This window comes from Lygodium microphyllum, chromosome 19 (assembly GCF_053477565.2).
Source record: "Lygodium microphyllum isolate KBCC chromosome 19, Lygodium_microphyllum_v1.1.10, whole genome shotgun sequence".
Taxonomy (NCBI): domain Eukaryota; kingdom Viridiplantae; phylum Streptophyta; class Polypodiopsida; order Schizaeales; family Lygodiaceae; genus Lygodium; species Lygodium microphyllum.
The window spans coordinates 30775992-30801242 of record NC_141153.1 but is presented as its reverse complement, the minus strand read 5'-3'; the positions used below and the strand labels follow the sequence as shown (position 1 = coordinate 30801242).

The 25251-nt window shown below is 42.1% G+C and overlaps 1 protein-coding gene across 1 annotated transcript in view; it reads left to right on the top strand.

Moving 5' to 3' along the window:
- Positions 1-25251, top strand: part of LOC148019705 (xylose isomerase family protein) — a 150754-nt gene that overhangs the window by 39852 nt on the left and 85651 nt on the right. Inside the window, exons 3-4 of the mRNA XM_087699849.1 lie at positions 4987-5061; positions 5155-5284. Of these exons, the coding sequence (XP_087555975.1) occupies positions 4987-5061; positions 5155-5284 (205 nt within the window). The remainder of the gene's footprint in view (positions 1-4986; positions 5062-5154; positions 5285-25251) is intronic.

The following is a 25251-nucleotide window of genomic DNA, read 5'->3' as shown; positions in this document are numbered from 1 at the left end:
TTCTACCCAAGTGACCTGTGTGTGCGGCATCTTAGGGACCCTTGAATGGCAATAGACCCTAGCTCATAGCAAACAAAACTGCTTGCACTTTGTAGGAGGAACATGTGGCAAGGTATTGTTGAGCTAAAATATGCATTACTTGCTGATTAGCCTCTTAAAGAGCCCCAAAACACACTAAAAATGCTCTTTTAGAGTAAAACCCTAAAACGTGGAGCGGTTCGAGAGAGTTTAGTGGAAACCCTAATTTTTGGGGTGCCCTTCCACATCTATAAATAGACAGGTTGCCCCCATTCAGCCATCATCCTTGTTTGCAGGTTACACCAGCCCACACGCCCTCTGCTGCTGTTGGCGCCTAGTTTCCAGCCTGCAGCCCGCCTCCATCTGCTGTCCAGCCATCATCGACTGCAGCCACATTATCTTCAGCCTGTCCATTGCTGTAGGCGACAGCGCTCCGCTGCTGGCGATTGCTCCAAACTGTCCCAGACTGCTGTTCAGCCTGCTGTCCATCATCTTCAGGGTCAGCCAGCCTGTGTTTTCAGCATTGCAAGCCCTGACACTCTCAAAAACTGTTTCAGCCTGCTGTTTATAGCAGACTGCGCACAGTTTCCAGCCTCTGATTGGTGGTACACTGCTACATTTACCAGTTTCCAGCCTCCAGACTGCTGCGTTTTGGTGACCAGCGTGCTGCCATTCACTATTCAGCACTCCTACACTTTGACTGGTGGTCATAGACTTGGGATCCATTTTTGGTGGACATCACACTCCGACATTGCTCTGCCCTTGAGCACACTGTACACTCTTACATTCATTTATAACATTCATTCACTTGAGAGTTGTGTTCTCTCTCTCCCTTCTTCTGTTTGTGTTTGAGTTTTGAGTTTTGTGTTTAGGGTTTAAGTTTTTGAGTTTTGTCCTCTGTGTCTGTGTCTGTCTCTTTGTGTTTCTGTTATGGTCGTACACTCTGTGTGTCCTCAGTGCAAATCCTAGCAGTTTCCTTTACATGATATCAGAGCCGGTGCTCTTGTAAAGAGTATCCTGCGGATATTGTGGAGAGCTTGTCTTGGTGCGAGGCACTCAATACGACTCGTAACTGAATCACAATGTCCCAGACCACTTCTTCTCCAGTTCCTATGATGTCTTATTAGGCTTCTCCATCATTGGAGGCCCTGAGATGGCATTATGGACTCGGTGAGGAGGACGACACTCCACCTTTACTGGATTTCACCAACATGACAGAGGAGGACTTCGAGGAGTACTATTGCAACAAGTATGGTGATGTTTACACCCTTCCTACCAGTTTTTCTACCACATCTGGACCGGTTGGTGAGGCTGGCCACCTCTCCGATCATGGAGGACATACAACATTCGGAACGTTTGGCGATCCATCTTCATCATCTCAGCCAAGTCCAATGTCAGCTTTGTATAATTCTTTTGTGTTGCATGAATCAAAACCCTTGTCTATTTCTTCTTTTGAGGTACAGGATTTGGATGGCTTTGCGTATGTGAACTTCAATAGAGGGGGTTCACGAAGTAGATTGAATTCAGGTACATCTACAGCTTCTGTTTCATTTGAGCATATCACGCACACTTCTCACTTCCCTCCCATCCCACCCTCTTCTATATCACACCTCTCATCATCTTTCCAAAACCTTGGATTACACTCTACATTTGCATCACACACCTTAGGGGTTGGATCTTCCATCTCCGCTCCTAGTATCTTTTCCTTCTCCACCCCATTCTCTACCTCTTTGCACCATGGTACTTCGTTAGGGGGAATGCCCCCCTTTAACACAGTGCCTCTCACCTTTCAGCACATGAGCACACCCATAACTCCTGGGACGACTGTGATGGGCATCCCCCTCACTATCCCCAGCTTTACATCTCCTATGACCATTGATACGCAGGGGTTTCCATCCTCAGCTTATGGTGCATCTTCCCACTCTCCTTGGGTTACACCTATGTAGGGATTCCCATCTTCTGCTCATTGTGTTCCCGTCCCACCTCCTTGGGTTCCTCATGTGGCTACCATGCCCATGCCTAGTTAACCCATCCCTATCTATGGATCCACCTTGCACACTACATGCATGGTGTACTCCACTCCCCCATCCTGCCCACACTACACTTTTTCACACTATCCATCTCCAAGTACTACCACTCCTGTTGCAACGGCCAAGATGCCTTCACAGATAAGACATGTTTTAACGGGTCAAATTTCACCACTTGGCCTAATTTCATGCAACAAGTGCCTGAGTCTTAGGGTCTTTGGGACCTCATCATTGGTCTAGAGCCTATGCCGGACCCTCGACTAGCTCACCCTGATTACATCCGTCAATGGAGAGCCCGCAATGACATAGCCAATGTTAAGCTGATGCAAGGATTGCTTCTTGAGTTTCACTCTCAGTTGCAGCACTTCCTACTTGTGTCGGAGTGTTGGAGTCACCTTCTCGACCGCTATGCGGCTTGTGATCGTACTCGGCGCATCAATCTTGACTTTGAGCTTCAAGAGTTCTCTATTAAGGAAGGGGATGATCTGAAAGTCAAGCTGACTGACTATAGGCAGTTACTTGCCGAGTTTGCCACTACTGGCTCTCCAAAGTCAGATGATGATCAGGTTACATTCTTCTTGAATAAGTTACATGACAAGTACTTCAATTTCATTCAACACATCATCTCCCAACCTAGATTGCTAACCTTCTACAAGTTTGAGTGCCAGTTTTTACGTTACGCGAGGTTGTATGAAAAAGTCCACAAAAAATCCTCATCACAGCCTTATTTAGAGCAGAGGGGGTTGGTTGCCTCTTCTTCGGGAGGAACAACCACTAGTGGCAAGAACTCGCTAGATGCAAAGGCAAGCCAATCAAAGGGTGACTCCTCTTCCTCAGATGGAACCAAAGAATTTAGACCTATTTGGCAGCAACTCCCTAAGAAAAACCGGTTTTGCACACATTGCCAGAGAGCAGGCCATGTGGACGAGGAGTGTTGCTCCAAGGCCCAAGGTCTTCCACCTAAAAAGCCTCAGCAGACCGCTGTGATTGCACAGTCCAGTGGGGCTACGCCCTCCGCTCCTGCTTCATCTGCTTCTTTAGCACTTGTTGTTGTTGCTGTTGGACATGTGGCTTGAGTACAGCCTCAGCAGCCCATCTCTTTCACTAACCCTGAGGGATTGGTTGATTGGTGTGCAGGTTCTGATCCAGTTGCACTTCATGCATCTATCTCACCTTCCTCCCCACCTCGTCAGGCGTTCCCTTGGCAGAGCCCTGCTTCTAGACGTATGTGATGGTTGCCACCTTCTTCGACTTGCATGTCTCTAGGTCCTTTCGAATACCCTAGATTAGTCTAGCATTCATTTTTCGCACTCTTAGAGTTTGGCCCATAGGATTCATTATCCTTAGTTTTTTCATTTTTTTGTCTTCCACTACATTTACTCACACACATACACATTCATTGCATTTATTTTGCGTTAGATTTTCTTTCTGTTTTGTTTTGCTTTGGAGCATCTCACCACTAGCCTCTGTGCTTGTAGATTCTCATCTCTTTTGCAGAGTTTTGTCTTTCAGTGTAGGGCTAACTTACAGATTGCTTTGGTTTTCTCTAGGCTAGAGACGTGGGGATGCGTACCGTTCCTTTCATGATTTCATCATCCTAGGAGTGCTTGGTCTTCTTCCAGCATGGCGTTTTCCTCTCTTGAGGCGGATCGTGCAGCATCTCTCTCGATGCTAGCATGGCGATGACTTCTACCTTGCTCTTTTAGTCTGGGACAGCCTAGAGCAATCGCTAGCAGCTGAGAGTTGTCGCCTACAGCAATGGACAGGCTAAAGATAATGTGGCTGCAGTCGATGATGGCTGGACAGTAGATGGAGGTGGGCTGCAGGTTGGAAACTGAGCGCCAACAGTAGCAGAGGGTATGTGGGCTAGTATAACCTGCAAACAAGGATGATGGCTGGTGGACGTCACACTCCGATATTGCTCTGCCCTTGAGCACATTGTACACTCTTACATTCATTTACAACATTCATTCACTTCAGAGTTGTGTTCTCTCTCTCCCTTCTTTTGTTTGTGTTTGAGTTTTGAGTTTTGCGTTTAGGGTTTGAGTTTTTGAGTTTTGCCCTCTGTGTCTGTGTTTGTCTCTTTGTGTTTCTGTCGTGGTTGTACACTCTGTGTGTCCTTAGTGCAAACCCTAGCAGTTTCCTTCACAGGTATCTCTAATTGGAAAGCCTTAAAGGATTGTGGTAGGCAGTGCCTTGAAAGGGCCAAGCATGGACCTTGTGACCCGGATGGTGCCCACTTTAGGCAGCCTGATGTAAGCTAGGTGGCCCTACTGCATTGGTGGTGACTTGTAGGGTATGCCTTGGCCATGTGATTAGGCAGTTCGTGTGAAGCCATGCCACCAATGGTCAACCATGAGGGTTATACCCATGAATAGACCAGTGTCATGGCAGATGGTGGGTAATCTTGTGGGCAGCCACATAGAGAGACTAGTACTTGGGCAGCTTGTGGAATATGAGTAGCCTGTAGGCAATTATTGATGGGTGTATCTGTTCATGGTAGCGTAGGCATTTGCATAGGGGAGAAAATTATTAGTCAACTAGTTAATTCAAAATTGCATTCTTTAAGAGGTTAAACATGACATTTATATCACATGTTACATCATGCTTTTATGTTTGTAGAAGATGAAGCAAGCAAGTCTTATAAACACACAAGTGGAGGTGACTTGTCAAAATTTAAGAATAGATTCTTGTAGAGTTTAAGATTGCATTGTTGGTAATCTTGTCAATTACATAGTTACTAAGGGTATTTACAAAAGTTTCTTACCTATGATTTCCTAGATATTAAAAGTATTTGCAAAAGTTTATGACCTATGAATTTGGCTCCATGATCTTGTATTTGTGCCACTTTTAGAGTCTTGTCTCACTTTTTTGTCTTGTATTTTCAATGTCATGTGTTTGCTATTGGTGTGCTTGTTATAATTTTGTTTTTTACCATTAGGGGCCCTCTAGTCGAAATCCACTGTCATATAAGTGGTACAATGCGGAAGAGGAAATTCTGGGAAAAAAGATGAAGGTCGAGCTCAAACAATTCATGTTTGCAAAATGTTAATTTCGTTATACATTATGCTATGCTAACTAGAAGAATTGCTTAATTGCATCTATTTAGGATTGGTTGAGGTTTAGCATTGCTTTTTGGCATACTTTTCGAGGTGATGGGGCTGACATGTTTGGTTCTGCAACCAAACGGTGGCCATGGGATGATGGCACAAATTCTCTTACAACAGCTTATAATCGAAGTAAGTTTTGGGTATCATATATTGTTGTATTGTACTTACAAGAAAATACATGCTAATAGTGGTAAAATTATGCAAACAAAGACTAAAAGGAAGACTTTTTGAAATGGTTGAAAATATCACCTAAGGAAGGATATTGTTATACCAATTGTTGATATTTCATGAGTGATATTTGTATTCTATGGCTTTCAAATGAAAGTTTTCACTTGATCTTTTATACTTGCTAGATAATTGTGGTTGCTAGAGCTTCCAAATTGCATCCATGAATTGTTTAGATGGGACTAGTTAGTGCAAGGGCTGCCTAATAGGAGAGGTTCAAATGGCCTACTATACCATGAGAGTTAGATCAACTACTTTAAAGGCAACTAGAATGAAAAAAAAAAATTGAAACAGAGGCATTAAATTTGGGGTGAGGAATCCCCATTCTCTTTGTTTTGGATTTGTATAATTAAGAATGGGGCTTAATATGTAAGACAACATCCTATCAGTCTTAAAGGCAACTAAAATCAAAATAAAATTGGGAAATAGGCACCAAAATTGGGGTGAGGAAGCCCCACACTCTTTCAATCTGAATATGGGTGATTAAGAATAGGGAGTACTATACAATATAACATGCTCACGCAAGCTTGAATTTCCAACATGAAGTAACATACCACAGGGTTGTCAAAAGAACTTGGTTACCAACCACCACTTCTTGAGCTAAAAATGCATTCGCTTGACGCAAACAACCGCAAAATATGCTTAATTAATGAAGAAAACCTCTTGTTTTCAAAAGAAACGTGATCCTAGAAAGTTACTGTGTCCCCCATGCAAAACCTTAATTTGGGTGCCCCAAACTTTCTATAAATAGGCATGTAGCTCACCACTCTCCCTTAATCTCGTTTTTGTAGGTTTCAAGAGTCGTATCTCTATTGCCCACACCCCGTTCGCGAAAGACATCGCGGTCACAACTTCCACCAGCCACCTGCCACCATCTGGCACTTGATTCCAGCATTCCATGCCTGTTTGCAGTTGACACTAGGTCCCAAGAGTTGTCGCCTACAATTGGGCACTGTCGCCGACAATTTGTTGCTATCTTCATCTGTTGGCAGTTGTTGCCCTGATCTTCTCTCTCCTTTGAATGCTGCGTTTGCAGTTTTTGGCTGCCACCTTAACATTCTCTCACCTTTGTTTGCTGCGTTTGCACCTAATAGTTGTCGCTCAGTTTTTCTCTCCTCAGGTACTTGCATTTTTAGTCTCTCTCTCTCTTGCATTGCTGTTTTCATAAGGTCCAGCCTTCCCTGCGTTTGTTGGTGTTGGACACTCAGAGGTTGCCTTTGCTGCGATTTAGGATATATTCGAAGTACGCCACACTCTACAGCTCATAACCTTTGCCTTGATTCCAAAGTTATCAGAGTTTGAGGTTCAGTATTCATTGCATAGTGTGTTTGCTGCATGAGTACTATATATTCATTATTCATTGGGTTCACTGTCTCTGTGTTATCCTAACCCTAACCCTAACTGTATTCTAAGTTTATTAGTCTATGCTTTGTCATACGATTGATTTTGTAATTTTTGCATTTAGAGCATTTCTTCAGATGGTATTAGAGCTAGGTACTCTTTGAGAAACCTTCGCTTTTGATCAGAAAGCTTATTTGCGAAAGTAGGAACAATAGAAGGGTCAGATGACATCGAACACATTCGCAACACCACTCCAATCTCCATAGCCAAACATGGAGAGAAATGATCGGGAGTAGCCTCCTAGCTTGATCTGACATGGGCGGGGAATCATTGGACTACCATGGAGTTCACAAACCATATCAGGTTTCTGCTAGTGAGTATGATCTCATTCTTATGCATACGGCTCAACATGAGATTGAAGGTAAGTATGAGTTTTCTCCTCTAGATTCGGTACATAGAACTAATGATCTTACAGGACCTTCGGAATCTCCACTACAGACTGGCCATCTGCAAGTGGAACCTGGCTGCGATTACACACCACTTCCACAATACTTCTTTTCTCCAATGCCAGGTATGAACCCTACTATTTCAGATTCCATGCTAACTGATTTCATATTTTTTGTTGGATCTTTGGGAGATGCTCATCAAGAAGGGACTCTTCAAAATAAGCTTTGGTTTGTGAGTAATGAGGAAGACATGTACTTTTTCATGAACTCAAAACTAGGTAAGAAGCTAAAAGAAGAACTTATAAGTATTCCTACCTTTCCTTTTCCTTCAAATGATTTTATTTCTCATGGTCAATATGGAGTAGGTGCATCTTTATCTAGTGTATTTAATGGACAAAAGAAACTAACCATGTTTTCGACAACAACATCCATCACAAATCCATTTGGGTTCCCACCCATTCCTCCCTCATCTTCCATTGCATCTTCCTTTTCGCTTCCATTAAGTGCATCGCATTATCTACCATACACCACACCAGGGCTACACACCGCATTGGGGGGTTTTGCACATTTAGGCACAGCCTTTGTAGAAATTTCATGGCACAATTGAGAGAATCTGAGCAAGGAGTAGAGAACAAACAGTAAATATGAGAAAAACAGAGACTGCTTTAATTGCAAATGAATTGATACAAAGATGGCTTTGTCCACCTGTGTGCTTTCACTGTGAAGCTTAGATGGCGATCCAGGTGAAGAGCGTAAGGGTAGCTGAAAGAAGTCTAACTAGGTGAAAGATAGATTTTTGATGGCTTTAGAGGGTTCTTCCTTTTATAGTCCGGTATGAAGGGCGAGCGGAAGTGCCTAGGTAGTGTGTGAGACAAAGAAGGTGTATTCAATAGTAGAGAGTGTGCAGTGAGAGTGGAGCCTTGAGATGGGTGTGTACCAATGTGGTGCATACAAAGAATTAAAGAATGTATTTATACATAGGGTACGGTACACTTACACCCGCAAGGGTGTGTTCACATGTACAAGTAAATATATATATATGGGAGTAGCGAAAGGGCCTTTACACCCAACAACCTCCCACTTAAAGGTCCCAAGCGAACCTTTAATCAACTTCCACTAGTCGAATGCAATGCTCATGTTGAGCCTTTGCAAGATTCTTAGTGAGAACATTTGTAGAGTTATATCTTGTGTTTTGATCTTAGTCAGTGTGACTAGACCATCATCCCGAACTTGTCTGATAAAGTGGTACCGCACATTAATATGTTTGGTATGCGCACGAAACATGGCATTCTTAGCCAGGTATGTAGCACTCTGGCGATCACATCCAAGTGTAGATGTTTTGGTGGGCAGCCCAAAATCCTTGACCAAACGACCAAGCCAAACAGCATTTTTTGAAGCTTCAGTGGCTGAAATATCTTCAGCCTCAGTGGTAGAAAGTGCTACTATTTTTTGTAATCTAGAGCACCAAGAAATGGCCCCACCAATTAAGGTAAATATGTACCCGCTAGTAGACTTGGGAGTATCCAAGTCACCTGCCATGGCTGCATCAAAGTATCCTTGTAGATCTAACGTACCCTTTCCATAGCAAATACATTTTCTTTGAGTGCCTTTAAGGTACCGAAAGATGTGTTTCGCTGCCTCCCAATGCGCTTTGTCAGGATTTGACATAAACCTGCTTGTGACTCCCATTTCATGAGCAATGCCAGGTCTAGTGGCAACCATAGCATACATGAGTGATCGGCAAGCTGAAGCATAAGGAACACCCTTCATAGAGCTAGGTGCCTTATCATCTTTTGGACAATCTGCTTTGCTAAGCTTAAGATATGGTGGTAAAGGAACACCAAGTGGCTTAGCATTTGCCATAGAAAATGATCGAGTACTTTGCTGATGTACTTTTCTTGTGAGATAAATAAGAGGTGCTGCTCTGTATCTCTTTTCACACGCATGCCCAAAATGTGTTCGACTGCATCCAAGTCCTTCATGGAAAAAGCTGAATTCAGGTGTCTTTTTAGTGCATTAACCTGGCTTTTATGCTTACCAGCAATAAGCATATCATTTGCATAAGGCACAAGGATTATAAGGCTTCCACCATCATCCTTCTTTATATGTAAGGAGTGATCTCTGTTACTTATTTTAAACGATGTGAGAGCATGAAGGTATATAATTTTTTATACTACTGCCTAGGAGCATGTTTTAAACCATACAAGCTTCTCTTAAGCCTACACACCAAACACTGCTTCCCTGGTATAACAAAGCCCGCTAACTATTTCATGTACAACTCTTCTTCTAAATCACGAGATGAAACCTTTGTATAGGTCTCCTGACATGTGTAGACCTTCTCACCCAATGATCTGTGTTATCAGGCAATGTATCCATATCCAAAGGAATGTCAATGACCTCATTATTTGGCTACTGAACTGCATTTTCAAGTTGTTATAATACATTTTCAGGCTGCTGTAATTTTTTTCAGCATCCCTTTGCTGCCCATTGTCATTTGGTTCAATAATGATACGTTGATTATCAAAACCAACATCAAATGGAGCTGAATTTTTAGTGGCTGATGGCAATCCAAGTTGTTGATCATGCTGAAATTTTACTTTCTTTTTGTCTAAATCGCTAGATGTGACATTTTTCAGCAGCTTTGACTCATTAAATACATCTTGGTTGTGTAGTACCTTTTTCATGCTTGGAAACCAAACTCTATAACCCACTTTACCTTCATCTCTATAACCCATGAAGATGCCCCTGTGGGATTTCATGTCAAGTTTGGTTCTACTATCAACAAGTACATGTACATAGCATTCGCAGCCGAAGATCCTTAAGTGGTCATATGAAGCAGGTTTGCCAGACCAAACATCTTCAAGAATGCCATTGTCAAGTGCACGATGTGGAGATTGGTTGTAAATATATACTGTGGTTTTAAGTGCCTCCCTCCAAAACGATTGCGAGAAATTAGTTGTGGAAAATATGCATTGGATCTTCTCACATAAAGTGCGATTTATTCGCTCAGCCACACTATTAGATGATGGATTATAAGGAGATGTAAGCTCCCATTTAATCCTATTGACATTAGAAAACTTAGTGAATTTTTTTGATACATACTCTCCCCCATTGTCTGTTCTTATGCATTTTAGTTTTAAACTCTTTTGAGTACTAACAAATGCATAAAACCTTTTAAAGGCGTCCAATGCCTCGCTTTTGTGCTTAAGCAAGTAAACCCATAGCTTTCTAGAATGCTCATCAATAAAAGACACAAAATAACGGAAACCACTGAGTTTTTATTGGAATGGTACATATATCAGAATGGACTAGATCCAAAATACATGCCTTCCTAGAGCCTCCATGAGAGTATGAACTCTTTACATGTTTTTCCCAAAACATAGTCGTCACAAAAGTAAAGCTTTGAGTTTTTCACATCAACTCTTCCAAGTGAAGAAAGTGCATGTAAATCCTTTTGGCTCATGTGTCTTATACGCTTGTTCCATAACTCCATGTGTGACTGCACTTCTGCATCTACAACAAACTTTCTAGGAAGTACCTTGTAGTGAAGATAATATAGAGTTCCCTTTTTTCTGCCTCTAGTGACTAGCATGGATCCTTTCTATATCTTCCACATTCCACCATCGAAAGTAGTGAAGTAACCCTTGCTGTCTAACTGCCAATAGAAAGCAAGCTCTTGTTAATGCTAGGTACATACCTAACATCATGAAAAATCAATTCTTGGCCATTTTCAAGAGTCAAGTGTATGGTGTTTACTCCTTCAATATCACACGTATGGTTATTCCCTAGGTAAATTTTCCCAAGGTTACGTGCTGCATAAGAAACAAAACACTCCAAAGATGGGGTTACATGAAATGAGGCACTACTGTCACCAATCCACGATTGTGACAAACCATCATGAGCAGACAACAAGGTATCTATCGCATCCCTTTTAGTGATATACATGTCTTTCATTGTCATAGAATGTGGATTTGAAGATGCAACCAGTAAATCAATATCTTTATCTTCTTCTATCTCCTCAATAACAACATTAGATACCATATTTTCCTTCTCTGTTTCTTTAGAGGGTAGAGCTGCCATCCTTTTGCCTTTTGCATTAGTCTACTTCTTGCATTCTTGCTCCTTTTTATAGTATATGTAATCGGGCTTTTTATGCCCTTTGTATCCACACTGATAGCAAGTGACATCTTGCAATTTTTCCTTGCTTTGCTGCGATTTTTGTGCTTATTTGTAGCATTTGACCTCTTTTCAGTTCATCCTCTTACATTGTAGGCTAATCCACTGTTTTTCCCACTTGCCTTACGTTTGATCTCCTCATTGAGAATAGAACCATGCACACCATCAAATGTCAAGTTGGGGTTGTTGCTCAATGACACAACCAATACTTCCCACGAATCCAGTAAAGTCATGAGCAAGAAGATAGCCTTCAGCTTAGGATCAAAAGCCGGCAAGCTTGCGTCCTGTAATTGACTCAAAATAGTAGTGAAAGCATTTAAATGCTCTGAGGCAGGCTTAGACTCATCAAGCTTCAAGTTAACCAAATTTCGCATGAGATGGATTTGATTGACAAGATTTGTATTCTCATACGTAGCCTTGAGTTTCTCCCAAATTGCATATGCAGTGGTGAGACCCTTTATATCAACTAAGATATCATCTGTGACTGCCATTTTGATGCAAGTAATGGCTTTCTTATTCATTTTACCCCAATCCTCATCTGACAAAGCAACGGGCTTATGTTTTGCCAAAGCATCATCACAATCCTTTAGAAAAAGTATACCTTGCATACAATCTTTCCAAAGATCAAAGCCATTGCCGTCAAATTTATAAATCTCAAAAAGATTCTTTGTGTTAGATGTAGAAGCATTGCCAACCATCTTTAACAATAAAATGCTGAATACTTTCAGCCAATAGCAAGGTTGCTGAATATAACAGCAAGTATTCAAACTTGCACTTCCAAAAGTGCCCAAGAAGTAGATATTATACTGCAATTTTAGTACCTAGGGCTGATTACAGCATATACATGAACCTAATCTGATACATATGCATAAAAGACAGCTCCCACTTCAATAATACATCACCATAATGCCCAAATGCAATAACCCAAGTGCTATATGTACCACTATTTCACTGTACAATGAGCATCTAGCAATACATGTACCAAGAGAAGCTGCCCTTTGACAACATTTAATATATCCCAAGTCCAAAATTTCTCCCACTTAGTAGTGAATCGGCTGTAATTTCACTGTCAAAGCACAAATCAGCTCAAAATGCATCACCGATGCGAAAAGCCTTAAAAGTTTTGCAATAAATCTACCCTAATTGCATCAATATATCATCTTGAGTGTCAAATACAGGAAAATGTTGCAGAAATTTCACAAATTCTACAAAACCCTTGAATTTCAGGGTCCAGATGTGCACAAATCACAGTGAAAAAATTTCACTTGTATATGAAAAGCCCCCAATTTTTGAAGGAAATGCGCACAATGTCTACAATTTCTAGGTCAGATGTCAATGTTTCACATGAACAACATTAAAGTTGGGAAAAGCCCCAAATTTCCACACACAGATTTGCACAATTTTGAAAACTATGCTTGCACTCACGAACCCTTGTAAGTGAGCAAGGGGTCTGTTACAGAAAATAATTAAAAATATGACAAAAAATGCTTCAAATGTGTTGAAAAACGTAGCCATCGACCTGTCGCGAGCCTTGCGCCTGATACCGCTTGTTGGAAGTGTGACGCCCATTGCTGACTAATGATTTGCGCTTGGTTGCTACCTACCTCTGGTAAAAAATTGACCACTGAAGTGATCCCAACATGTCATGCATGTAGTCGCGTAGATTGTTGCTATTGCTGGTCCGAACTGGTGCCGATTGATCATGCCTGTCGCTTGCACATGGAAGTGACGACTTGTCTGTCTTCTCACATGTGCACATAGAGACTGACCCGTATAGCCCTCGAGAAGTGTGCACACTCTTGCCGCAGCTTTGATACTAGTTTGAAGGGCGAGTGGAAGTACCTAGGTAGTGTATGAGACAAAGAAGGCGTATTCAGTAGTAGAGAGTGTGCAGTGAGAGTGGAGACTTGAGATGGGTGTATACTAGTATGGTGTACACAAAGAATAAAAGAATGTATTTACACTCAGGGCAAGGTACACTGACATGTGCAAGGGTGTGCTCACATGTACAAGTAAATATATATACACGGGAATAGCGAAAGGGCCTTTACACTTAACATAGAAAGGTAATCTGGTAAGCATGTCCGACCATATTATGAATATTCCCTAGTTAACCAGGGAATATTTCCTTTATCATCGGGCTGGGGGGTGCTGTTGTCCTTGGATCCTCTATCAAGGGGACTACTGCCCCCCTTGAGACCCCCTAGCCAAGGGCCGCTTCCGTAGCCCTCGCACCCCTAATTAGGGGCCTCTAATAACTTCCACACCCTGCAACTCCATGCATTATGCCTCAAGTTGCTACCAACATAACTACTCTATCTAACCCAAAGGCTAGATCCATAAAGGTCACATTTTCCATCCGGTCACATAGATCTCATTTGATATACAAGTCAAGATCCACCCAATGTGAGTGCTCACACATGGTTTCTTCTCATGATGGGAACTTATTTGTTAGAGCACTGTGGATCATTGGTGGCACCTTGAGGGTGGGGCATTGAGCATATCTAATAGCCTTTAGGACCTCTACATACTTGTTTCTAGGTGGTGTCCTTGTGTGATGGAGGCTTGACCTCCCACACACACACACACTTTTGGGCTATCCCTTTGGGAGTGTATCCCAGACATACAGGAGTATGGATCGTTTGGTATCGCGGTTTGTCTTTATGGCATTATCTAGTGGACCATCTGATCATTCTATAGTATCCTAGCGGACATTTGGACAAGGCTATCGTGTCCTAGTGCCTCCACCTACACCTACGGTATCATATGCACCTATGTCAATTTCGGTACCTTCGCAACTATCGATATTGATCCTGTGTACACAAAAAAATGAGATTTCTTTTTGTTTTTTGCCTAAACCGTGAAGGTGGGGGTTGTGGGAGAGTGAGGAAAGATCTTTGTGATTGTCATCTTGTTGGGTCTATCCATTATATCGGCACTCATTGGACATTAAGAGTCTATTTGTGTCTATCCACCTTTATTCTCTCCTACTTTTTATCCACCACCGCCACCACCATCTTATCCCATCTATCCATTGTCATAGACACCTCATGGTTCTAGTTCCTCATTTGCCAAGCATGTGTTTAATGAAAAGACTAGTTTCAATTGGTCAAACTACACCACTTGGTCAAATGTGATGAGGCATGTCTTAGACTCTTAGAATCTATGGAATTTAGTACAGTGGTTGGAACCCCAATCTGATCCCGCTCTTGTTCCATATGAGATCATCGACTCATGGAAGGCTCATAATGCCTCCACTATTGTCGAGCTTATGTAGGGCTTTTTGCTTGATTTTTACTCTCAACTTTAGTATTTCGACTTAGCATTTGAGTGTTGGGCACACTTGATTGAGCGCTATGTGGCTTGGGATAGGACCCGTGGCATCAATTTGGATCATGGGCTCCAAAATTTCAAAATCATAGACAAGGATGACTTGAAAGTCAAGATGACTGAGTATTGGCATCTCCTTGGTGAGTTCTCAACCATTAGGGGCTCGTAAGTCCTCTGACGATCATATCACCTTGTTCCTTAATAAGCTACCAAGAAAATATTAATATTTTGTGCAGCAGGTGATTTCACAGCCTTAGATGCCCACATTTTATGAGTTTGAGTGTTAGCTGTTGCATTACGAATGGTTGCTCGATCAATTTCATAATACGTCCTCGATAGAGGGGGCTCTAGTTGCGTCTTCTTAGAGGGGGCAATAGAGCAAGGGTACAAAAATCCAATCAAAATCAAAATCAAAATCAAAATCAAAATAGGACTAGTAAATCCCAAGGAAACCCTTAATTTTCTCTTAAACTTGGATTGCAGAATGTACCTAAATAGAATAGGTATTATCAACATTGTCAAAAGGCTGGCCATTATGACGATGAGTGTTGATCTAAGGCAAGAGGCACATAGCCAAAATTCAAGAATTAGACCCCCACACCCCAATCGGATAATCCTCAACAAGGGAAGTAGGGTGGTGGCAACCCTCAGTAGGGGTAGTGGAGAGACTGGACCCACATTGCTACTGGTTTGTCATCACAATCGGTGAATTACTCAACTCTAGAGGGTTTGTTTGACTAGTCTACAGAGGCTCACATCGTCTCCTTAGAGACATTGGATGTGAGTCTCGTTCACATCTGTAAGTTGCCTCCTGATGAGGTGCTTGTAGAGGCCCAATTGTCACAGTCGAGTACATGTGCCTATTTGACTTGTGGACAGTGGAGCTACCCAACATATGACTCAGAGCAGACAATTTAATTTCTCAAGTTCATGCAGCTGTTGGGTATTTTACTCACGCCTCACTTACGCCTACGCTCACATAGGAGTGTCGGTGATTAGTGGGACATTGGGGTACTTTTTACTTTCGGTAGGAGAGATTTTTCCCCCCAGACTTATGGTATTATTTTGTATATGCTTATGACACACACTTACGGGTACTTACTGTGTTTGGTTGTGAACACCCCCTACAACCCTAAGGTTTAAGGGTTGTACCTTGTACTTTCATCTTACACTCTTTCAGTCTATTGCATTGGGTGTCGTGCTTTACTCTCACACTATCTATTGAGTTTCTATGTTGAGCTTCGATCTTGTCTTCTTCTCACATTTGGTATTAGAGCAGTAGTGGCTTTGCTTCGCTCAGCTCTGTTCAGCTCAGCTTCGCGGTTCTCCTCAGCTCAACCTTGCCCTAAGTTCAACACGACCTGTAGCAGTGACCAACGCTCTGCTTGTCAGCTCCTCTAGCTCCTGCCGCCTGGACCTCAGGTATTTGACCCCTTTTGTTAGTCTTGTATCACGTTTTTAGTGCTTCCCGCCAGTTTGCTGGAGTTGCCGCTAGCGTGAGCCCATCCGTCTAACATCAGGCGCTTGCCTCTTTTGGCCCGCCTGACGCCTTTCTCTCGCCCGTCGACTGCGCCCCTATGCTTGCCATGCCCCACCAAACGCTAGTGCTCACCAGATGTTTGTTGTGTCGTTTGTCACTTGTTGTGCCCCGCCAGATGTCCGCTTGCTTAACGTTCGTCCCGCCAACTCAGCCCGACTAAAGCGCCGCCTGTACCCGCCTGCCACCTGCCTGACGAATTTGCGCCAGTCAACTCGTGATTTTTGTGGTAAACTTTTTTTTAATTTTAAAATTCCAGCTAAATTTCTGGAAGCAAGGGTTCCTACGCAACAGACACATAATTCAGAAACGTGTCTGGGACACATTGGGTGTAATTTTTTTTTGGCACATTCGTAAAAAATTTTAGGGCTTTCATGTTTTCTGAGGACATTAGCATATGCACTGCAGTTATAGTAACAGAAAGACCGTTTTGAACAAATTTGAGGCAAGAAATTTTGGGGATTTTGTAGGTACAATATTGTTGAACACTAATTACACGTTGGATTGCGTGCATTATGGACAGCTTTGACAGAGTGCACCTCTCTATACTAATTGCAGAAAGTTATTTTCTGCAATTTCTAAGAATTTTCAGATTTCCAATTTGGTCCCGCTTTGACATTGCTCTTTTGCATTTTTTTGTTGATTGATAATCATGGCAAATCAGGGAGGAAATGTCTTCACCTATGTATCCAAGGAGGACAGATTGGATGGAAATAACTATTTACTTTGGTCCTTCATGATGAAGAATGTACTTGTGGCAAAAAATCTTTGGGATTATGTTAGTGGAGAAGAAGCTAGACCTGGAGTTGTGGCTCCAGCTACTCCTCCTCTAGGAGGATGTGCACAACGGGCACCTCAGCCTGCTCCACTTCAGCCACTTCCCCAAAGAATAGCAGCTCAAAAAGCATGGGATACACAGGATGCACAGGCTTTGTCGTTGATTGCATTGGCAGTTCAGTGATCAATCATTCCCCATATTTGTTCAATAGCTTCTTCACGAGAATCTTCGCTAACTTTGGAGCAGATGCTTGCAGGCAAGAATGACACTCGTCTCTTAAAGAAAGAGCTACAGACATTGAAAATGGATGAAGATGATTCTATTCAGGATCACTTGAACAAAATTCAGGACTTGCATGAGCAACTCATGAATGTTGATGAATACTATTCGGATATAGAGATGATATCTACCACTTTGAACTCATTATCTCCTTGGTATTTGGCTTTTCATACGGCCTTAAACCTCACCATGAGGATTGCCTCACAGCCAATCACTTTTCTTCAGCTAGTGAGTTTGCTTCTAGAGGAGGAGCAAACAATAAGAAATAGTGATGTGGATGCTATAGCCTCTGAGCAGGCTTTTATGGCTAGACAGAAGGGCAAAGGTAGCCAAGTGAAGAATACTCCGCAGAGTTTTGGGACTTCTGGCACATCACATGCAAATAAAAAACAAGGCAGCACGCAAGCCAAAAAGAGCAAATGCCATTATGGCAAGAAGCCAAGCCACTACATTATTGAGTGTAGAAAGCGCATTGCCAAGGAGAAGGAGTCAGGAATGTCTGTTTCTGATGCTCCTTCCACTGCTATTGAGTCCGTGTCTTTTGTTGCAGACATGGACTATTGCTTTTACACATGCAATTATGACACTTCTTGGACTGATCAAGCATTTAGCTCTACTGAGGATACAGATACTTGGTTTTTTGACAGCGGTGCTTCGAGGCATATTACATCTCGTAGAGATTTATTTGCTTCTGTTGGTGCAGCTCCAGTTGGCAAGTTTGTACAGTGTGCCAATAATGCATCATACTTTGTTAGAGGTATTGCGGACATTGTGCTCACAGCCATTGATGGCTCTATTCTCCGCCTACAGGATGCTTTATTTGTGTCAGGCATAAAGAAGAATTTTCTCTCTATTTCTTCTTTGGCACGTTGTGGATTGCAGGTCACATTTGATGATGATAGATGGATGGTGAGAGACAAAGAACACATGCCTTTGGTCTTGACAAGCACTTTATGTCATGGGTTATACAAGTTGGATGCTCTTTCAGTTGATCAGTCAGCGTACTTGGCATCCGCTCTTACTCCTACTATGATACAAGCAGAGTTATGACATGCTAGGATAGGGCATGTAAACTTTGGCAGCTTGATGCTCTTACAACGTACACAGATGCTAGATGGATTACCTCTTCTGGGAGACCTCCTAAGCACTTATGCGAAGGATGTATTTTGGGGAAAATGTATCGTTTTTTGTTTCCCCGTGATGTTGCTTTTAGAGCAACAACCAGGTTGCAGTTAGTACATTCAGATGTATGTGGGTCTATGCAGACAAAGTCGTTGGGAGGATGTTACTATTTTGTGACTTTTATTGATGACTTTACTCGATTTTGCTGGGTCTACTCTTTGGTCAAAAAGCTAGAAGTGTATGATGCATTTTTGGCTTTTATTGCACTTGTTGAAAAACAATCTGGTTGTAAAATTAAAACTCTCTGTTTGGACCGAGGGGGGAATACATGTACTCTATGTTGAATTCTTTTTTGAAGCAAAAGGGCATTGTCCATCAGTACACTATTGGTTATACTCCACAGCAGAATGGGGTTGCGGAGAGGAAAAATCGGTCACTCATGGAGATGGCCAGATGTATGTTGAAGGCAAAGAGCTTGCCTCATAGTTTTTGGATGGAAGCCGTCATGTGTGCTTGCCATGTTTTGAACAGATGGCCCACCAAATCTTTGAAGAAAATTACACCTTTTTAGACTTGGAACAGTTGGAAACCTTTTGTTGGACACTTTCGTACCTTTGGGTACCTTGCATATGCACACATTCCAAAGGTACTCAGAAAAAAGTTGGATAACAAGGCTGTTAAATGCATTTTTGTGGGTTATAAGAGTGAAAGCAAAGGCTACAGACTCTATGATCCTGTTTCTAAAAAGGTGTTTGTCAGTAGGGATGTACTATTTGATGAAAAATCAGAATTGTCAATGGCTGGCTTAGACACATATCAGGCTGCCCGTGATGTATTTGAAGGGCTGCTGCCCATTACATTTGGTGATTGAACTAGAGTTTCAGCAAGTGAACTCAATGTTCAATCAGCTACTCCTTTGGAAAATGCAGAAAATCAGCCATTGGCTGATCTGAATACTCAGCAAAGTGCTGAAACTGAAATTCAGCAAGAGCTTATGCACAGTCAAGAGGCAAAACAAATGCCTAGATGGTATTTATAGACTATGAAAGATAGTCGTCTGGATGCACCCATGGCTGGTCGTACTAGAAGGCAAGCTCATATGCATGATATTGCACATACCATGGAGTTTGTTATGGCAGCAAGCACACTTGATGATGAGGAGCTTGAATGTTTTGAGGATGCACAACAAAGTGTGCATTGGATGGCAGCAATGCAAGCTCAATTGGATTCTATAATTAAGAATCAAACATGGGATTTAGTGTCTTTGCCATTTGCGGAGAAAGCCATTGGAACAAAATGCGTCTATAAGCTGAAACGAAATGTAGATAAATCCATTGACAAATATAAGGCAAGGCTTGTAGCCAAAGGCTATGCACAGGAGAAAGGCATTGACTATGAGGAGACATTTGCTCCTACTTCCCGCATGACAACCATCAGGTCTATGGTTGTTTTGGTTGCCCATTATGGATGGACTGTGCATTAGTTGGATATTAAAACTGTATTTTGAATTGGGAACTTCATGAAGAAGTATATGTACAGCAGCTCATTGGTTTTGCAGTTGAGGGATCGGAACACTTGGTTTGCAAGCTGAAAAAAGCTTTATATGGTTTGAAACAAGCTCCTAGAGCTTGGTATGCAAAGATAGATGCTTTCTTGCTTAGCCAAGGGTTCATAAACAGCTCATCTGAGTCTACCCTTTACGTATGTAAAGAGGGGGGATCCATGCTGATCAGATTTCAGCATTTAAACAAAATTTGCAGCAAACTTTTGACATGTCCGACGTGGGGTCTTTGCACTATTACTTGATCATTGAGTTCATACATGATGTTAAATGACGCATTGGTAAACTTCTTGAGAAGTTTGGCTTACAGGATTGCAAGCTAGTCTATACACCAATGGAACCTGGACTAAAGCTATCGTTACGTGATTATAGTGATTTGTTTGATATACAAACATATGCTTCAGTAGTTGGATGTCTTTTTTTCTTATGCAACACTAGGCCGGACATACAGTTTACAGTTTCAGCTCTGAGCAGATATATGCATTAGCCACGCATGTCGCATTGGCAAGCTGTTAAGCGTGTCTTCCGTTACTTGCAGGGTACTAGATCTCTTGGATGCTTTATGCCAAAAGGGGGGGCCACTGCAGTTACATGCTTACAGTGATTCTGATTGGGTTGGTGATTATGATTCACGTCACTCCACTAGTGGCAATTGTTTCTTTCTTGGCTCGTCTTGCATATCTTGGCTTAGCAAGAAATAGTCCACTCTTGCCACATTGTCATGTGAAGCTGAATACAAGGCAGCTTTTACTACCACAGTTAAATGCGTATGGATTAGACGCTTGTTAGCTGATTTGGATGTATTTGTTATGGAGCCTACTCCTTTGTTCACTGACAGTCAAAGTGCCATTGCAGTGGCATGGAACCCAGTGTTTCATGCACGCATGAAACACATTGAGATACATTATCACTTTGTTAGAGAGAGGCTACATGTAGGTGATATCAGCCTTGTCTATTGTCCTACCACCAGTAATGTGGCAAACATCTTCATCGAAGCTCTTGCTCATGAAAAATTTGAAGCATTTTGCAATGCTTTAAATTTGATCTCCTTTGGTGGCAGATGGTCCTTGTACTCTTGATCACTCTTCACTCCAGGGGGGTTTGTTGGGTATTTCACTCACGCCTCACTTACGCTTACGCTCACATAGGAGTGTCGGTGATTAGTAGGATACTGGGGCACTTTTTACCCTCGGTAGGAGAGGTTTTTTTCCCCAGACTTATGGTATTATTTTGTATGTACTTATGACACACACTTGCAGGCACTTATTGTGTTTGGGTGTGAACACCCGCTACAACCCTAAGGTTTAAGGGTTGTACCTTGTACTTTCAACTTACACTCTTTCAATCTATTGCATTGGGTGTCGTGCTTCACTCTCACACTGTCTACTGAGTTTTTATGCTGAGCTTCGATCCTGCCGTCTTCTCACAGCAGCAACCGAGAGTGTCCGCGTAGGAAACAACTCCTTAGGCCCAGGATCGCGTTAGTTTTCCGACTAACCTGGGTCGTGATCTTTCTCCACTGGATGATATCTATCATGTCTCCCAACTTGGAGTGAACTTGTTGTCCGTTCAGTAGCTTTTCCAGTTAGGGCGAATAGTTTTCTTCACATCCACCATTGTCAAGGTCGTAGACTCTCAGACTTGTTTAGTGATTGCTCACAGCAAGGTACAACCTAATGGTTGTTACCAAATGATACTTTCTTACCAAGCCGATTGCTGAGGATTTAGAGTTCCATCGCTTCCAGGCGTTGGCCACTACGCGGAAGGCGATAAACTGTGAGTGTCTTTGGCATTTTCACTTAGGATATCTTGGCTACGACTCTTTTTATGAGTTGTGGTGTCAGGGGATGGTTGAGGGCCTTCCACGCCTAAAAATATCTCGAGAGGTTTGTAAAGTATGTTAGCTAGGTAAGAAGCATCGTAGATGCTTTCCTCAACAGTCTATCACTCATCCTACGGAATGCTTAAGGCTCATTCATGTCGATGTTTGTGGTCCCACATCCATTGCCACCCTAAATGGTGCACTGTACTTCTTTTTGATAGTGGATGATTTTTCTAGATACATGTGGGTGTATTTTCTCAAATACAAGTTTGATGTTTTCACTTATTTCAGTGCTTGGGTGTTGCTGGTTCATAACTAAATTGGTTGTCGTGTGGATACAATGACGAGTGATTTTGATGGCGAGTTTATCTTCCACGAGTTTTCCGAGTTTCTACGAGAATAGAGCATTGCACGTTAGCTCACCTCTACTAGCTCTCTTGCACAGAATGGAGTTGTAGAGTGTAGAAACTGGACGATTTTGAATATGATATGCTCTGTGCTATTTGCAAGAGAGCTTCTTGGCCGCCTTTGGATCGATGCTGTTAACACTTCAGTATATATCCTTAATCGATGCTTAACTGTGGTAGTCCCTAAAAAGACTCTGTACAAGGCATTTTTGGTCTCTCGGCCTGCTATTGCTCACATCAGAGTTTTCGGTAGTTGTGCTTATTTGTGACCTCTTGATGACAAGATAGGAAAGCTTTACCGTTAAATTGATCTCTTGATTTTTGTGGGCTATTATTCTAAAGCAAAAGCTTGTCGTTTGTTCAATCCTCGAACAAACAAGGTGATCATTCGGAGGGATGTTGTCATTGATGAGAGAGACATAGTGCAGTTCTCTGTACTGGACTCTTTGTCCTCACCTTCTCTCACATCATTTGAGATTATGTATACTGAGCCGGGTCTACTGCTCGCTTTTGACCTTCTTGCAGATACTTTAGCTCCCAGGCCTCCTTCGCGACACCCGTTATCTCACTGGTACCAGACAAACCATGTAGGATTCAGGGATCCTTCCACTGGATTTTACTTTGGAGGGCCCTAGAAGGTATGCTCGGCTCACCCCTTAGGCTTCATATGCATCACTGTTTATAGCTGATTACATTACATTTTTGAGTGGGACAGTTGGTAGGAGGCTCTCTAGGACCCTCTGTGACGTGAGGCCATGGAGAAGCGATTGGATAGTATTGATCAAAATGGGACTTGGACATTGGTGGATCATCTTTATGACAAGCTGGTCATCGAGATGAAGTGGATCTTTAGGATCAAGCTAAAGGCTGATGGTACTTTAGACAAATACAAGGCTCACCTTCTAGTGTAAGGTTTCAGGCAAAAGTATGATTTTGACTATGAAAAAACCTTTGCACCTATTGCTCGGTTGATATCCTTTGGTCTGTTGGTTACGCTCGCCGCTTACTACGGTTGGCTAATCTATTAGATGGATGTTAAAAGTGCATTTCTGAATCGTTATTTGGAGAAGGAAGTCTATGTGGAGCAACCTTCCAGCTTTTCTTCCATTGACCAGACTGACAAGGTATTTCACTTGTTGTGAAAAGCTCTTTATGGGTTGAAGTAACCGCCGAGGTCTTGGTACTACAAGATGGACGAGTTCTTACGGACTCATGGATACCATTCAACCCCCTATGATCCAAATCTGTACGTGTACACCACTAGTGCGGAGGTTAGCTATATCTTGCTATATGTTGATGATATACTACTCACTGGCTCAAATTTTGCAGCCCTAGCTAAAATTAAGACACAGCTTTGTGCACTTTGAGACTTAGGATTCTTATCTTATTTCTTGAGAATGGAGATTGTTAGATCGGAGGGAAGTATCTTTCTGTCACAATAGAAGTGCACCTTATAGCTGGTGGAACAATATTGCACTGATCAGATACGACCAGTGGCTACCTCTCTAGATCCCACTTTCCATTTGCACAAGGATATCTTGGGCCAGCCTTTTTATGCTCATACCTATTGTTCTATTGTAGGGAAAGTACTCTGGTTGATTCATACTAGGCCAGATCTTACATTCTCAATTAGTTTGCTTAGTCAATATTTTAATGTACCTAGAATGTGGGAGGAGTGCATAGCTGGAAAAGAAAGTGGACTGAAGTAACCATGGCTTCCCACCCTCCCAAAAGTGCCATGTAGGATGACATGCATAGGTAAAACATGCAAGGACGTGAGGAGATATGGCAGACATGGTGGCCAAGAAAGACCCGTTTTTTCATACGAAATCATGCAAACACGTATCATACTGTACGGTTCAAATCGTACGGTTCGGATAGTGCCATATGATGTACGAGTCTATATTCTTACTATAGGGAATATAACTTTTTTGAAATTGCATCTCCATTGCATGCTTCACAGAAGAAGGATGTACCTTTTATGTGGACAGCAGTGGAAATTTCAATATGTGAGGAGCTAAATATAAAGATGACTTCAGATATTATGCTTGTGTTGCTTGATCTAAGGAAGTCATTTGTTGTTCAGTGTGATGCATGTAGGAACAACATAGAGGTTGATTTAATTTAGGATGTCCGAGTTATGGCACATAAGGGTCGTATTCTCCATGGTACAAAAAGGAAATTGGAGGTTTATGAGAAAGAGTTGCTTGCTGTAATTCATGCACTTTCGACATGGAAATACCATCTTTTAAGGATTGATTTTATAGTGTAAACGGACCATTAGACATTGTGCTATTACAAAGTTGTCTGAGAAGCACATGAGATGGGCCAACTTTTTATCTATGTTTCACTTTTAGATTGTGTACATAGATGAAAAAAAGAATGGGGTGATTGAGTGATGCATTGCCATGTAAGCCTTAGATTTCGGCTATGACTATGGTATATCACACTGGATTGAATGTCATGAAGGATCGATGTGTTGTTGATTTAGACTTTATGAATGTATATGTTTAGCTTTGCAATGGCCAGAGGCATGAACACTTTTTGCTTAGAGATGGCTTTTTGATGATGCATGGGCGATTGTGTCACAAAGTAGTTGAGGCCTATATGATCATTGAGAGTCGTGCTCCTCCTTATGGAGGGTGTAATGACCCCCTAGGATCCAACCTATATACAAGACACAACGTGAGCCAAGCTCACAATGAAAGGGACTGGACATTAGACTCACCTCCTAGCCATAGAGCCAAATGGAGCCTGGGGACTAGCAACACTTCGGATTAGAACCTCATCCCAAGGGTTGGTGTCCCATACCACTAGCCCACACCATTCCAGTGTACGGATACGTCAGCCTAAGGCCAAGAGTCAAAGAGTGGTGATCACACAATGAATATGCACAATAGGTCCTTGAGTCCTATAAATAGGACTTGGCCTCCCGAATCTGAAAGTGCCCTTGGTGCATTCATACTAAGTCACCTCATGATCATTGTGACCAATGCTACTATCGTCCATTTGGATGTTCAAGGACATAACACTTCTCTCATTATGAATGATTGCTATCCTCAGTAATATCCT